This window comes from Hyperolius riggenbachi, chromosome 12 (assembly GCF_040937935.1).
Source record: "Hyperolius riggenbachi isolate aHypRig1 chromosome 12, aHypRig1.pri, whole genome shotgun sequence".
NCBI lineage: Eukaryota > Metazoa > Chordata > Amphibia > Anura > Hyperoliidae > Hyperolius > Hyperolius riggenbachi.
The window spans coordinates 217784159-217798962 of NC_090657.1; the positions used below are offsets into that span (position 1 = coordinate 217784159).

The 14804-nt window shown below is 47.0% G+C and overlaps 1 protein-coding gene across 5 annotated transcripts in view; it reads left to right on the forward strand.

The window, feature by feature from the left end:
- PIK3R6 (phosphoinositide-3-kinase regulatory subunit 6) overlaps positions 1 to 14804 on the forward strand; it is a 147223-nt gene that overhangs the window by 115060 nt on the left and 17359 nt on the right. For all 5 annotated transcript variants that reach the window (XM_068263266.1, XM_068263268.1, XM_068263267.1 and 2 more), the window contains 2 exons: positions 6357 to 6765; positions 12041 to 12140. In XM_068263266.1, the coding sequence (XP_068119367.1) occupies positions 6357 to 6765; positions 12041 to 12140 (509 nt within the window). The remainder of the gene's footprint in view (positions 1 to 6356; positions 6766 to 12040; positions 12141 to 14804) is intronic.

Genomic DNA, 14804 nt, shown 5'->3' on the forward strand with positions numbered 1-14804 from the left:
ATTTCTTAAGTGAATCAAGAGAACTGCTCAAACTTTCCCAATCAGTGGTGCAGGAAACAAGGCATTACAACAGATCAGAATGGAATCCGCATGCTTATTTGCAACTCCTGTTACTTGGCAGGGATTGGGGCTGGATCCCTTGTGCTATAGGTCGTGGACAAGTTCCATGCAAACGCAGCACCAGCCTGCAGGTTAGCGGCATGCCTGTTGCTATGGAGGGAGCGTAGACACAGTAAGCGCGCATAGTAGAGTGCAGGGGGAGTAGCTACATCGAGCCTGGCCCGCTCCCTGCAGAAATCTGTCACTCCAACCTGCTCCCCTCGCTTCTGTATTAATGCAGAGCAGCAGAGACAGGAGCCCTATGGTCTTACACAGCGCTTGTATAAGTAAAATGGGTAATGTATGGCTCACTCCCAGAGTGCTCCTCAAAACCTTTGGAGCCAGAGCTGTCTGTCCTGCTGCCCCTACCCTTTGGAACTCCCTACCAAACCCAGTAAAGACAGCCCCATCCCTGAGGTCATTCAAATCCTGACTGAAAAGCCACCTGTTCAGCATGGCATTTGCAGACTTATAGAATTCTTTCTCTGTACCACAACTTACCAATCAGCCAATTAGGGGGTTCTGTTAAGGTTAGGAGGCGGTAAGTGTTAGGAGCCACAAGGGCTTAAGTGTTAGGCACCACCTGGGGGCTAGACATCGTAAAGGGAGGTCTTAGGGTTAGGCGTCGGTAGAGGGAGGTCTTAGGGTTAGGCGTCGGTAGAGGGAGGTCTTAGGGTTAGGCGTCGGTAGAGGGAGGTCTTAGGGTTAGGCGTCGGTAGTGGGAGGTCTTAGGGTTAGGCGTCGGTAGTGGGAGGTCTTAGGGTTAGGCCTCGGTAGTGGGAGGTCTTAGGGTTAGGCCTCGGTAGTGGGAGGTCTTAGGGTTAGGCGTCGGTAGAGGGAGGTCTTAGGGTTAGGCGTCTGTAGAGGGCCTCTGGCAGGGCCCTCCTCCCTAATGTATCCAGCTTGATTATGCAATCTTACTCACAACCACCCCTCTTGTAGACTCGAACAGTCTCTATCTTGACCTATGACACTGTATTGTTATCAAATCATTTGCATGATCTTGTTTTGTTGTGAGTTTCTGTGTGTTCTACCTGTATGTTAACCCATTTATCTATTGTGCAGCGCTGCGTAATATGTTGGCGCTTTATAAATACAATAAATTATAATAATAATAATAGAGGGAGGTCTTAGGGTTAGGCGTCGTTAGAGGAAGGTCTTAGGGTTAGGCGTCGGTAGAGGGAGGTCTTAGGGTTAGGCGTCGGTAGAGGGAGGTCTTAGGGTTAGGCGTCGGTAGAGGGAGGTCTTAGGGTTAGGCGTCGGTAGAGGGAGGTCTTAGGGTTAGGCGTCGGTAGAGGGAGGTCTGAGGGTTAGGCGTCGGTAGAGGGAGGACATAGGGATAGGCGTCGGTAGAGGGAGGACTCAGGGATAGGCGTCGGTAGAGGGAGGACTCAGGGATAGGCGTCGGTAGAGGGAGGACTTAGGGTTAGGCATCAGTAGAGGGAGGTCTTAGGGTTAGGCATCAGTAGAGGGAGGTCTTAGGGTTAGTCATCGGTAGAGGGAGGACTTAGGGTTAGGCATCAGTAGAGGGAGGACTTAGGGTTAGGCATCGGTAGAGGGAGGACTTAGGGTTAGGCATCGGTAGAGGGAGGACTTAGGGTTAGGCATCGGTAGAGAGAGGACTTAAGGTTAGGCATCGGTAGAGGGAGGACTTAGGGTTAGGCATCGGTAGAGGGAGGACTTAGGGTTAGGCATCGGTAGAGGGAGGACTTAGGGTTAGGCATCGGTAGAGGGAGGACTTAGGGATAGGCATCGGTAGAGGGAGGACTTAGGGATAGGCATTGGTAGAGGGAGGACTTAGGGATAGGCATTGGTAGAGGGAGGGTTCTGTGTGAGAGTAGGGTTAGGTTAAGACATAGTAAAATATCGGTAAAGATTATTATATCTTTTCGATTATAATTAAGTAGTAGAATATAGGTCATTATACTGATATTCGAATAGTGGCAATCCCCTGTGCTACAGATCAGTTGGTGATGGGGAGATAGAGAAGAATATGATGACTTATGATATAATGAACTGTATGTGTAATACTGGTAATTCATATTTTTATTGTCAGATAAACTGTATAGCTTTTATTTATAACATTGCTTAATTTTGTCATATTTGCAATATACAAACCACACTCTGTATTTATTATTATTATTATTATTATTATTATTATTATTGTTTATTAGATTTATATAGCGCCAACATATTACGCAGCGCTGTACAATAAATAGGATTACAGACAATGATAACAGGGTTGACAGAACAATACAGGTAACAGACCATAGATACAACAATACAGGTAATAGCAATAAGATACACAACACAATGCAGACAGTAGTACAATGCCAGATCATACACTGGGGTGGTAGTGGTAAAAATTTACCAGTTCCAAATTCTGGGTAAAGTGCACACAGTCAAGTATGATACACAAGGGGAGAGGGCCCTGCCAAAGGCTTACAATCTAGTGGGAGGGGCTGGTGACACAAAAGGAGGGGGTATTTAAATATTTAAAACAATAAAACAAGCAGAGCTAATGACCCTTTGAACTTCCCTGCAGTAAAATCTTATCTAAATCTGTTTCTGACTATTTATTTGGTGTATAAGTGCTTCAGGAAACAGCACTGTAGGGCAGAGCTCCCCAACCCTGTCCTCAAGGCCCACCAACAGGACATGTTTTGCAGAAAACCACAACCATGCACAGGTGAGGTAATGAGTGTCTCAGCAGAGCTGATTAACTACCTATGTGGATTTCCACAAAACATGCATTGTTGGTGGGCCTTGAGGACAGGGTTGGGGAACATTGCTAGGGGATCCAAGTTGGTCGGAGAGCTCAGAGAAGCTCTTTAGCACAGATAGCAACTGGAGTTTCTTAAAGAGCCTGAACTGAAAATAAAAAGCCCAAATAACCATACACAGGTCATACTTGCCTCCTGTGTAGTCTACTACTCAATCTCTTTCTCCTCTCCTGCGTCCCTTTTGTCCACTGTGATTAATGAAATACTCCTTTCTCCATTTTAAAAATGGGCATTACCCCATAACAGCTTCCTGGTCAGCACACTGTTAAAGTGTAATATCACCCACTTGAGCCATAGGAAAACACGGACATTACCTTGCAGGGCTGTGGAGTCGGTCCAAAAATCCACCGACTCCGACTCCTCAGTTTAGGATTCCACCGACTCCGACTCCTCGACTCCGACTCCTCTAATTTGCATATTACAATTTTGTTGATTAAAAGTATGTAACATGAAATTCGTCTCTTAACTGCCAACGCTTAGGAATTTTACAAGACAACTGAAGTGAGAAGGATATGTAGACTACTATATTTATTCCCTTTAGACTAAAACTAGTCCTTGGTAAGAGTACTTGTAAAAGGTACAAACCAGAACAAAGAACATCTATCAGGCCCTAGGCAATGTAAGTGTGGGTACATGTAAGAATGATGTGCAGGTACTCTGCAGGGGAATGAGGAGATTGTAAACAGACAACGCCTCTGTGTTCAATGTGCACAGCATTCTCAGTGGATTCCCTGCAGCTCTGTGGGGAGTGCATATGTAGAGTATAGTACTACTGTGTAACAAAGTAAACCTGAGACAGATGAAATTAAAGTTTTATACATACCTGGGGCTTCCTCCAGCCGCCTTCAGGATAATCAGTCCCTCGTTATCCTCCTCCGCCACCTGGATCTTCTGCTATGAGTCCTGGTACTTGAGCCAGTCGGGCGTAGCGCGTATGCACACACTCCGCCACCAGGAGCATACTACACCTGTGCAGCACTATTGCGCAGGTGCAGAATGTTCCTGGCTGTGGGAGCGGCATGCGGCCGGACAGCGCTGACTGGCTGAAGTACCAGGACTCATAGCAGAAGATCCGGGTGGTGGAGGACAGCGAGGGACTGATTAGCCTGAAGGGGGCTGGAGGAAGCCCCAGGTATGTATAAAACTTTACTTTTCATCCGTCTCAGTTACCCTTTAATTTGTAGTCACCAAACCAAATTTTAACAACATATCAAATTATTTGATTTCATGAGCAAAGAGAGTGCATACATTTGCATAAATCAGCATCAGTGCAGAATTCTTTCCATCTCATTGACCATCTCTATTAGTGACACGGCTACACATCAGGCTTTATTCTTACAGCATAGATGTTATTTAGTATATATGAGATTCCTGTGTACACATCATATATACAGTCACAATCAGATAGTAATATCTGACCTTAAAAATACGGTGACTGCTTTATTGAAGCAGCACAAGTAACTTATTTTGATTGGTTTATTTCATTTTTGTGGACTAAGCACAGCTATTACTGTATATATACATTATTTTTAATGACTATTATCTGAGAAATAGAACATTTTATCATATTTTCTATTTTAATTACAGTTACAAATTTATTAGGAGTCGGAGTCGGTGCATTTTTTCCCGACTCCGACTCCAGGCACCCAAAATTGCCCGACTCCACGACTCCGACTCCACAGCCCTGTTACCTTGCACATTCAGTTGTAACTGACAGTTGCTGATATATCTCTGAAAGCAACTGGTATATTTGATTTCTGACAAAATATTGTCAGAACTGGAAGGGATCACTGTAAGAAGAAAATGGTGAGCTTATGAGAGGAACTGACGGTGAGGTTAATATTTGATATTCATTTGCAGCTATGTCATGTGTTTATTTTAAATAATTTTACTCGCTTCAGGTTCCCTTTAAAGAACAAGCGACACCCATGCTAACCTAGAAATAAAAACACATATATAAGTTGATAAATACTACAGTAGTTCTACTTATATAACAGATGAATTGTGTTATCCACATAATGATTCCTGTGAATTTTATAAAGGAAAAGTAGAAAATCCTATCCTAGGCAGTGGCCATCTTGCCAAGCTAATGCTGACATCATATCCTGCCTGACTCTTGTTTCCCCCCTCTCCCTTCTCTTGCTCATTTTGTATTCATTAGCTGTCCTCCTCCCAGAGTCTTCAGACACTCCCACTGAGGTGTTTACTAACAACTGTGCTGTCTTTTTTCTATTTACACATCGGGCTTGATTCACAAAAGAGTGCTAACTGTTAGCATGGCCATTTTCGCGCGAATTTTCGCATTGCACGCCATCGCGAATTTTCACGCGAAACGATATCGTTTTCGCGCGAAAATTCGCATTTGCGCACGAAAACATTATCGTTTAGCGTGAAAATTCGCGATCGCGCGCAATGCGAAAATTCGCGCGAAAACGGCTGTGCTAACAGCACTCTTTTGTGAATCAAGCCCATCCAATCACTGAGACACCTCAGCCTTGCTTGTGAACACAAGTAATAAGAGGGTGTTTCTGATAAGCAGCTAGATATGGAAATAAATGGAAGAGGAGGAATATATTATAGATAAAAAAAACTCCCAGCATTCAACTCTTTGGCACTGTTTGGCACTAGGACCAGTGCTCCTAAAGTATGTGATAACTCCAAACCATAACAGCAGAATAAGTTTTGCAAGTTTTGAATGCAGGATTAGTATCTTTATCACTTAATACACCCAGACCAGTTGCTGTTGAAATTTTATTTTTATGGTGACAATCCCGCTTTAACCAGCCGGGCGGTATGGACGAGCTCAGCTCGTCCCTCACCGCCGGAGGCTGCCGCTCAGGTCCTGCTGGGCCGATTTTCATGAAATAAAAAGCAGCACACGCAGCCGGCACTTTGCCAGCCGCGTGTGCTGCCTGATTGCCGCCGCTCTGCGGCGATCCGCCGCGAGCAGCGGCGAAAGAGGGTACCCCAGCCGCCTGAGCCCTGCGCAGCCGGAACAAATAGTTCCGGCCAGCGCTAAGGGCTGGATCGGAGGTGGCTGACGTCAGGACGTCGGCTGACGTCCATGACGTCACTCCGCTCGTCGCCATGGTGACGAAGTAAACAAAACACGGAAGGCCGCTCATTGCGGCCTTCCGTGTCACTTTTGGCCGCCGGAGGCGATCAGAAGAACGCCTCCGGAGCGCCCTCTAGTGGGCTTTCATGCAGCCAACTTTCAGTTGAAAAAAACCCTCCCGCAGCCACCCTGGCGATCTTAATAGAACGCCAGGGTGGTTAAGCGCTTCCTGTACTGGAAACAAAATGAGAATAATTTCTTTGCTACTAATGCTCTATTTCTTAGCTGTACTACTGATATATTTCATTATATACGTTTTTTTCCGCTTCAGTGTCTTAAGGTCAGCAGTGTGTGCGAATGTCACTTTGTATAAAATTCCTGTAAATGAATCCTTCCTCATTCTTCTGTCCGCATAACAGGGAAGGAGCTAATGCTGTTCACCCGTGAGACTCAGGCCGCCACAGATGCCGAGATTGAGCCGTTCAAGATGCCGGAACTGGCCATGGACAGCAGCGAGCAGAACCGGATCTCTGTGTGGTCCAATGACAGCGGGATAGAAAGAGACTTGCCTGGGGTGGAGGAGAAGGAGATGGCCAAGCTGCACCGGAAGCCGTGTATCAAGAAGAAGGGACCAGACCTGGACTCTGCTGTCCTCCTGCACAACCTGACCAAGGCACCCAAGGGGAGCCGCACACGGACATTACTGCGGCTGTCAGGACAGAGCACAGAGGTCCCACCCGGGCCTGACAGGCTGCCTACTGCCCGAGTCATCATTCTGGGTGACGACAGAGCCCTGGGGAGGCTGGCCAAAGCCTACTACTCCTTCAGGTACAGGCAACGCCTCAAATGTGGTCCATTCACTGCCGGGGGCTCTGCAGCCCACTGAACCCTGTCAGCTTCATGGCTACTATCCCAGAGAATTGTGGGATGGAATACAGCAAGGATGGATCAACTGATTCCTCTTCCTTTAGGATAATCATGTTTCCAATAACAGGGAATCATGGGAAATAAAGCACAGGTAGCTGCCATGATGGCTCAGCTGATTTACAGTGTACTTCCAGTATAAATGTCATGCCAGGCTCGGTCTTAATGATGCAGATGTAAGGATCCCTCCTGTAGTATATCCTCTCAGTTGCAGTGGAGCTGAAACCAAGCAATTTTGATTTCTCTGTCTGAATTTGGTTGCTTAGTTTTGATTTCATTTGCAAGAAGTCCCAATGCCATCTGCAATCACTCTGCAGTTCAGAGTAGCTCAGGATGTTGTCATGAATCCACCTATGGCTTGCTGCAGCAGCTCTGGATTCCTTACATGCATGTTGTTGCATAATTTGGCATGCATTTGTAATGAATCCTTTCCATCCAACGTCAGCTTACAGCCTTCAATAAGCCTAACACAGGATTGAGTGATGACCATTCAGCTGTGTGGGAATTTGCAGGTCTGCTCTCATTGGCTGATGCCCATAGAAAAGCCTGCTTCTCCTTTCACACCTTGCCCGTCATAGCGTTCAGCTTTGCCTTAGTTGACTGCTGGGTTCCTTGTGTGAAGTCTGAATTGTATTGCATTACCTTGCTTTTCTTGCTTGGATGTTCACTGTACCCGCGGGGGTACAGTGAAGTCTTCCTACCCGGATAGCTTGGAGACTGCCTTCACCACGTTGGTGATTGGTGGTATTCCTGCTAGTTCTGTTCCTGTGGACGCAACTATAGCTGCGGTTGCTATTAGTTACGTTTTTTCCTGTTTGTCTTGTCTGAACCTGTGTGGATGTTTGCTATTGCTGGGGCAGCAATTAGATTGGCAAACAATGCTTCTGGCTCTCTGTTCCTGTCCCTGTGGACGTAACTATAGCTGCAGTTGCTATTGGTTATGCTCCTACTTGTTTGTCTTGTCCCTGTCTGCGTGGAAGCTTGCTATTGGTGGGGCAGTGATCAGATTGGCAAGCATTCCGTCTGTTTGTTGTCAGTCTTATTACTCAGTGTGGTCGACATCAGATGCTCAGTGCTGCTGTCGCACTGAGCAACCATAGTGTCTTGTTTAGTGTGGATATTGAAATATGATAACAGAGGCGCCAAGCAGAATAAAATTAGTTAAAATTGTTAAAAAGGGGGAAGTGGGTGGACTCACCTCCCTTCTGAAAAAAAATGGCCGGACAATGGACAGGTTACTTACAGTCTAAAGTAACATTTATTAGTAACTCCAAAAGCACTTTTGGAGTTACTAATAAATGTTACTTTAGACTGTAAGTAACCTGTCCATTGTCCGGCCATTTTTTTCAGAAGGGAGGTGAGTCCACCCACTTCCCCCTTTTTAACAATTTTAACTAATTTTATTCTGCTTGGCGCCTCTGTTATCATATTTCAATATCATCTAGTCCACCCTTGGTGGAGGGGTGTATCCCCATTTTCTCCTATCTACAGAGAGCGACTTTTTAACCTGAGCGGGGTCAGGTTACAATTCTCCCCGCCGGCCTTTCCAGTGGTTGCCTTTGTGGCGACCCACCCTTGTGAGTATAATCATCTCATTTATTCACAACAGACCTCTCCATATTAACATACTGCACCATATTGGGCTCTCGGTTTCTCCCCCATTTTCAAGCTTGTTTAGTGTGGAGGTTATCAGAAGTCTTGCTCCCTTGTTCATAGCTCCTGGTATGATCTGTGTAATCTCCTCCACAAGGGCATTCCACTCTATTACCTAATTTCACCCAGCTGCATAGTCTTGCTTTGCTCTGGTGGTACTCTTTTTTTCCCGGTCTCAGCCTCTATACCTTGCACGTTAAGACCTGGAGATAGCCGAAGGAGACATTCAGCGTCCTGTTCAAGCGGGGGCTTATCTATAGGTGAAGACCGAGGGGCAAGCTCAGAGCTACGGCACTAGATTGGGGTATAGTGGCTGAAGGAAAACAAGAGATCTGCCAGGAATTACAGCAGGATTGGGGGTCTCAGGGTAAATTACTTACCTGGTCATCTGTAATTTGTTCACATTATTACTTATTGTATTTATAAATAGCCAACATAAGACAAAGCGCTGAAATAGGAGAAACTCCACCCCCCCCCCGGCAATGCAGTAGCGGCCATTTTTCTGAAGTATTAAGAAGCTCTTCAGAAACCTCCGCCTGCGTTGCCACGGTCCCACCCCCAGCTCAAGAACCACCAATTAGGCTGTGGCTGCCAAGCTGGGGGCGAGACATGGCAACACAGATGCGAGTGGCCAGAGCCTCAGCAGAAGTTTGGAAAAAAAAACTGCTAGGGCCACACTGGCGGAGGGGGGGGGGGGGGGATTGGTCAAAGCATTCACCTGCCTTAAAGAGAGGCTGAGGTGGGCTCAGTAAAAAAAAAAAAAAAAAAAAAGGAGGCTACCTGATCCGTAGGGCTGAGCAGATAAGGTAGCCGCAAAAACCGCCGCTCCTGTGGCGCAATGGCCTACTTTCACTTGCGTAACCCCTGGGTCATGACGCTGCACTGAGAGGCTGTGTGTCTCTTATAGTGTACAGAGAGGCGGGGAGCAACACACACACACACACACACACCACACACACACACACACACACACACACACCACACACACACCACACACACCTACACACACACACACACACACACACACACACACACACACCTCACACACACACCTCACACACACACACACCACACACACCACACACACCACACACACCACACACACCACACACACCACACACACCACACACACACTTTATCATTAAGACAGAGTCAGACATGACAGGCTGTATCTTTTATACTGAAGGTACTCTTTAAAGTGTATCCGAGCCGAAGCTCGGGCACAACATGAGATAATTTCCTAAAGCTCACCTCCTAATTACTAGCAAAAGCTCCACCTCCTGATTACCTCCTGGTTGGGTTGGTCAATAAGAGGCAAATATTTCCACGTGTATTGCATATTATGCAAATTTTAAACAATGCCAGATGTCTGGCTGTCCTGCTGCTCCTTTGTCTCTAATGCTGGGCATACACGGGTCGATCCGGCAGCCGATTAGCAGCCGGATCGACCCCCGCCGCTTTGCCCTGTAATGATTATAGCGGAGTCAGTCTTCTGTGATGTCTTTTCAAGCCCAGGCCTGCCTCCTTGTGGCTCTGCTTTCCTGCTATGTATCCTCGTAGCAGGAAAGCAGAGCCAGGAGGGGGCAGGCTTGGGCTTGAAAAGACATCACAGAAGACTGACTCAGCTATAATCATTACAGGGCAAAGCCGGACTGAATGCTCAGTTGGGGATTTTATCAGGGCTGATAACAAGCAGGCTGAGCAGTGAAGGATGAAGCAAAGAGCAGGGTAGGCGTTTTCTCTAATGTTCCCACTGATATACTGTATATGGTAAATACATGAGGGTGCTTCGTCTCTGGTTCTCTTAAACAGCGGTCTATGTAGGCCTGCCCAGCAGAATGTTGGATGAAGCCCCTTCTCCATTAAAAATAAACAAAAACAAAAATGCAGCATTTCACTTAAACAGTGTCATTGAACTCCCTTCCCATGACCCACAGGCCTTCCATAGAGGCACCACAACTCCTAGCCTAGCATGCCCCCATGGAAGAACCACAGGTCCCTGCATGCCCTCATAAAGACATCACAGCACCCAGCATGGCACCACAGTACCCAGTATGTCTACATAGAGGCACTACAGCTCCCAGCATGCCCGTCATTGAGGCACCACAGCTGACTCTGCCAGGGGGACATCCGGGGCACCCCAGAGTAGATCCGGGGTACGTACCACTGATCTTTGGGGCTAGCCACGCCCCTGATCCCAGCAACAGGTTACCTATGTTTAGTCAGCATCGAGTGCCAGCCTCTCTCTACTCCCTCTACGAATAATCTCCCGGGGGGAGTGCTCAGCGACGGGGGACAGCAGAGCAGGGAGGGAAGCCTCAATAGGATCCTGAGGCTTCCCTCTCTTTAGATAAGGATCTAATTTTGTACCCAAGCTTTGGCTCTGGTACACTTTAAAAGAAAATAAAAGGACAACTAAAGTGAGAAGACCATGAAGGATGCCATTTTTATTTCCTTTTAAACAATACCAGTTGCCTGGCAGCCCTGCTGGTCTATTTGGCTGCAGTAGTGTCTGAATCACACCAGAAACAAGCATGCGGCTAATCTTGTCAGATCTGACAATGTCAGAAACACCTGATCTGCTGCATGCTTGTTCAGGGGCTATGACTAAAAGTATTAGAGGCAGAGGATCAGCAGGGCTGCCAGGCAACAGGTATTGCTTAAAAGGAAATAAATATGACAGCCTCCATAGCCCTCTTGCTACAGTTGTCCTTTAACTACTTGAGGACCCAGCCTTTACCCCCCCCCCCCCCCTTAAGGACCAGCGCTGTTTTTTCAGATATGTGCTGGGTGGGCTCTACAGCCCCCAGCACAGATCAAATGACAGGCAGAGCGACCAGATCGCCCCCCTTTTTTCCCCACTTGGGGGATGATGTGCTGGGGGGGTCTGATCGCTCCTGCATGCTGTGGGTGGTGGGGGGGGGGGGCACCACCGCAAGATTCCCCCTCCCTCTTCTCCCTCCATGCACCGAGAGATCGGAGGCTGCACAGGAACGGATCTGTCCTGTGCAGCCTCTAACAGGCTCCTGCCTGTCATGTGACAGCGATCCCCGGCCGCTGATTGGCCGGGGATCGCTGATCTAGTACAACGCTGCTACTGTAGCAGCGTTGTAAAAATGTAAACAAAGCGGATTATATCCGCTTGTGTTTACATTTAGCCTGCGAGCTGCGATCGGCAGCCCGCAGGCTATTCACGGAGCCCCCCGCCGTGAAATGACAGGAAATAGCCGCTCGCGCCCTGATTAATTAGCTTGCAGCCGGCAACGCAGATCTGCGTCGCTGGTCCTGCAGCTACCACTTTGCCGACGCGCGTTATGAGTGCACGGTCGGCAAGTGGTTAAATATGGCAGCCCCCATATACCTCTCACTTTAGGTGTGCAGTTAGCCTACACAAAATACTGTATCGCCATCTAGTGGTGATACGTGATAATACTGTCAATGAAACAGAATTTAGCAGTAGCTGAGATTTTTTAGCAGGAATCCAATTTGGCTAAATGAGTTAAGCAAGTTTTCCTTTCCCTTGTAGGAAGCGAGAGGCCAGGAGGCCGCACAGGACCCTCCGAGCCAATCTTCAGTTCTACTGCATCCCGGTGCATGGAGACCAGGCTGACCCCACATCAGATGAGGTGACCGCACATTGCCTGATTCTCACTCTGTATTTTAAACTATTAAAAAAAAAACAAATAATGAACCTTTGAACTTTCCTGCAGTAAAACCTTATCTCAAGCTGTCTCCCACTGTTTCTTGGCTGTTTAAAGTAAACCTGAGACGGTGGTATATCAAAAATGTATACCTACCTGAGGCTTCCTCCAGCCCCCTTCGGCCTGATCGCTCCATTGCCACCGTCCCCCGCTGCCTGCAGCCTCCGCACATTGCCCCGGAAAGTCCTCCAGACCGGGGCATACTGCACATGTGCGGTCCGGCAGTGCACACACCTACGTTGCGCTCCCGTGGACAGGAGCATACTGCGGTGGCGCAGAGTGCTCCCGGGCACGCGACGGGGGAGAGTGCACAGCCGGACTGCGCCTGCACCGACTGGATAACTTACTGGGCCCGATTGTGGAGGCTGTAGGCAGCGGAGGATGGTGGTCGAGGGAGCGATCAGGCCAGAGGGGGCTGGAGGAAGCCCCAGGTAGGTGTACATTTTTTATTTTGGCCCACCTCAGGTGCAATTTAAAGAGAACCAGAGACGAAGCACCCTCATGTATTTTACCATATATATCAATGGGAACATGGCAGTAAACACCTACTCTGCTCTGTTTCATTTTTCACTGCTCAGTCTTCTTGCTATCAGCCCTGATAAAATCTCCGACTGAGCATTCAGTCTGGCTTTGCCCAGTAATGATTATAGCTGAGTCACTCTTCTGTGATGTCTTTTCAAGCCCAAGTCTGCTCCTTCCTGGCTCTGCATTCCTGCTACGAGGATACATAGCAGGAAAGCAGAGCCACAAGGGGGCAGGCTTGGGCTTGAAAAGACATCACAGAAGACTGACTCAGCTATAATCATTATGGGGCAAAGCTAAACCAAATGCTCAGTCGGATATTTTATTAGGGCTGATAAGAAGACTAAGCAGTGAAAAATAAAACAAAGAGCAGAGTAGGTGTTTACTGTCATGTTCTCATTGATATAGATCGTAAAATACATGAGGGTGCTTTGTCTCTGGTTCTCTTTAAAGTGCTTCAGAAAACAGCACTGTATTAGACTAGGTTGGGTCGAATAGCTAAGAGAAGCTCTTTTGCATAGATAATAACTGAAGTTTCTTAACTCTTCCTGTACTGGAAACAATATGAGACTCATACCTTTGCTACTAATGTTCTATTTCTTAGCTGTACTACACATACAAACATCATCTCATAAGTTTATTTTCACTTCAGGTTTGCTTTCTCTGCTTGGAAAAATGCTCTGCACTCCTGTCCAGAGAGGAAATGATACAAACCCTCCTCCAACAGGGACGTAGACAGCTATACTCTTTATTATAGACAAAACTTCAATGAGACCCGGGCCCATATGCAATTCACTTTTTCACCTGAGTTTTCTCCTAGGTGATATTTTTAAACTTGTCAATAAAATGCCTTTTAAGCCCCCAGAAGGCAAGAACATGCTCAAAATAATTTTGATAGTACTTTTTCACCTACTTGCCTGTTATCCCGAGCTGAGCTCGGGGTAACTTGCGCAGGAGGATTGCTCTGGCCCTGCTGGGCCGATTTTCATAATTTCTTTTTTTCTACACGCAGCTAGAACTTTGCTAGCTGCGTGTGGTACGCGATCACCGCCGCGCCCAGCCGGGGGAAGCCCTGCAGGAAGTCCCGTTCTCAACGGGATTTCCTGCTTACGCAGATCGCCGGCGGCTATCATGTAGCTAGTGCTAGGCTAACTACATGATTTTAAAAAAAAAAAAAAAAAAAAAAAAAAGTGCTGCGCTGCCCCCTTGCCGCAACAATTGGAACGGCAAGGGGGTTAAGCAACTTTTTGGTAAAAGTACTGGAAAGTTATTTAAAATCAAAGATGAAAAATTATCTCCTAGGAGAAAAAGGTGAAAAAGAGAATTGCATATGGGCCCGAATAGCGAGAAACACATGCAAGTTTTGCATACAATTAAAGTTTATGGGCCACAAATAGCATAGATGTGAAATAGAAGCCAGCGTAGTATGTAGGCTCTGTTGCCTGCATGGTTGTGTAGGTCAGAGATTGCCCTCTACTGTTCCATTCTCATAGTGGCAGTCGGTGGTCAGCTCACACCCACAGGCTGCCTCCTCACCACAATCATGGCTACTAACACGACTCCAGCACATATAACAGGGATTCAGATAGACAAGTATGCGCTTTAGGCATAAGGAAATACACTCAGTGGTTTGCGTTTTAAAGGTAGTGTGAACACAATAAAGACAATTTAATAAACAAAATGAGCTCTACGTCTCATAGACCAAGGAGTTAACAGTCTCACAGTTAGTTGCCAATAATGTCCTCAAACAAGGCTCCTTAAAAGATCACCTTTATCCAAAGATTTGGCTGCTTAGTCCAGGGCAATCGCCTCAACATGTAAAACAAAACCAACAAAGGGACATATAGCGTATAACTGCGTTCACACAATTGCTCCGTCACCAAGAGACTTCTATATTGTGCAAGGATTAAGGATCACCCTCCAGTCACCAGTGCTAGAACCCCCCCCCCCCCCCCAATGTGCCCGCACTCACCCTAAAAATCCTCCTAGATCTTTGGAGGTGGGTTTGAAGGTATATGGGGGTAAAACGACCAAAACCTCGTAGTCTCAATCTCTAGCCAGCTTCAA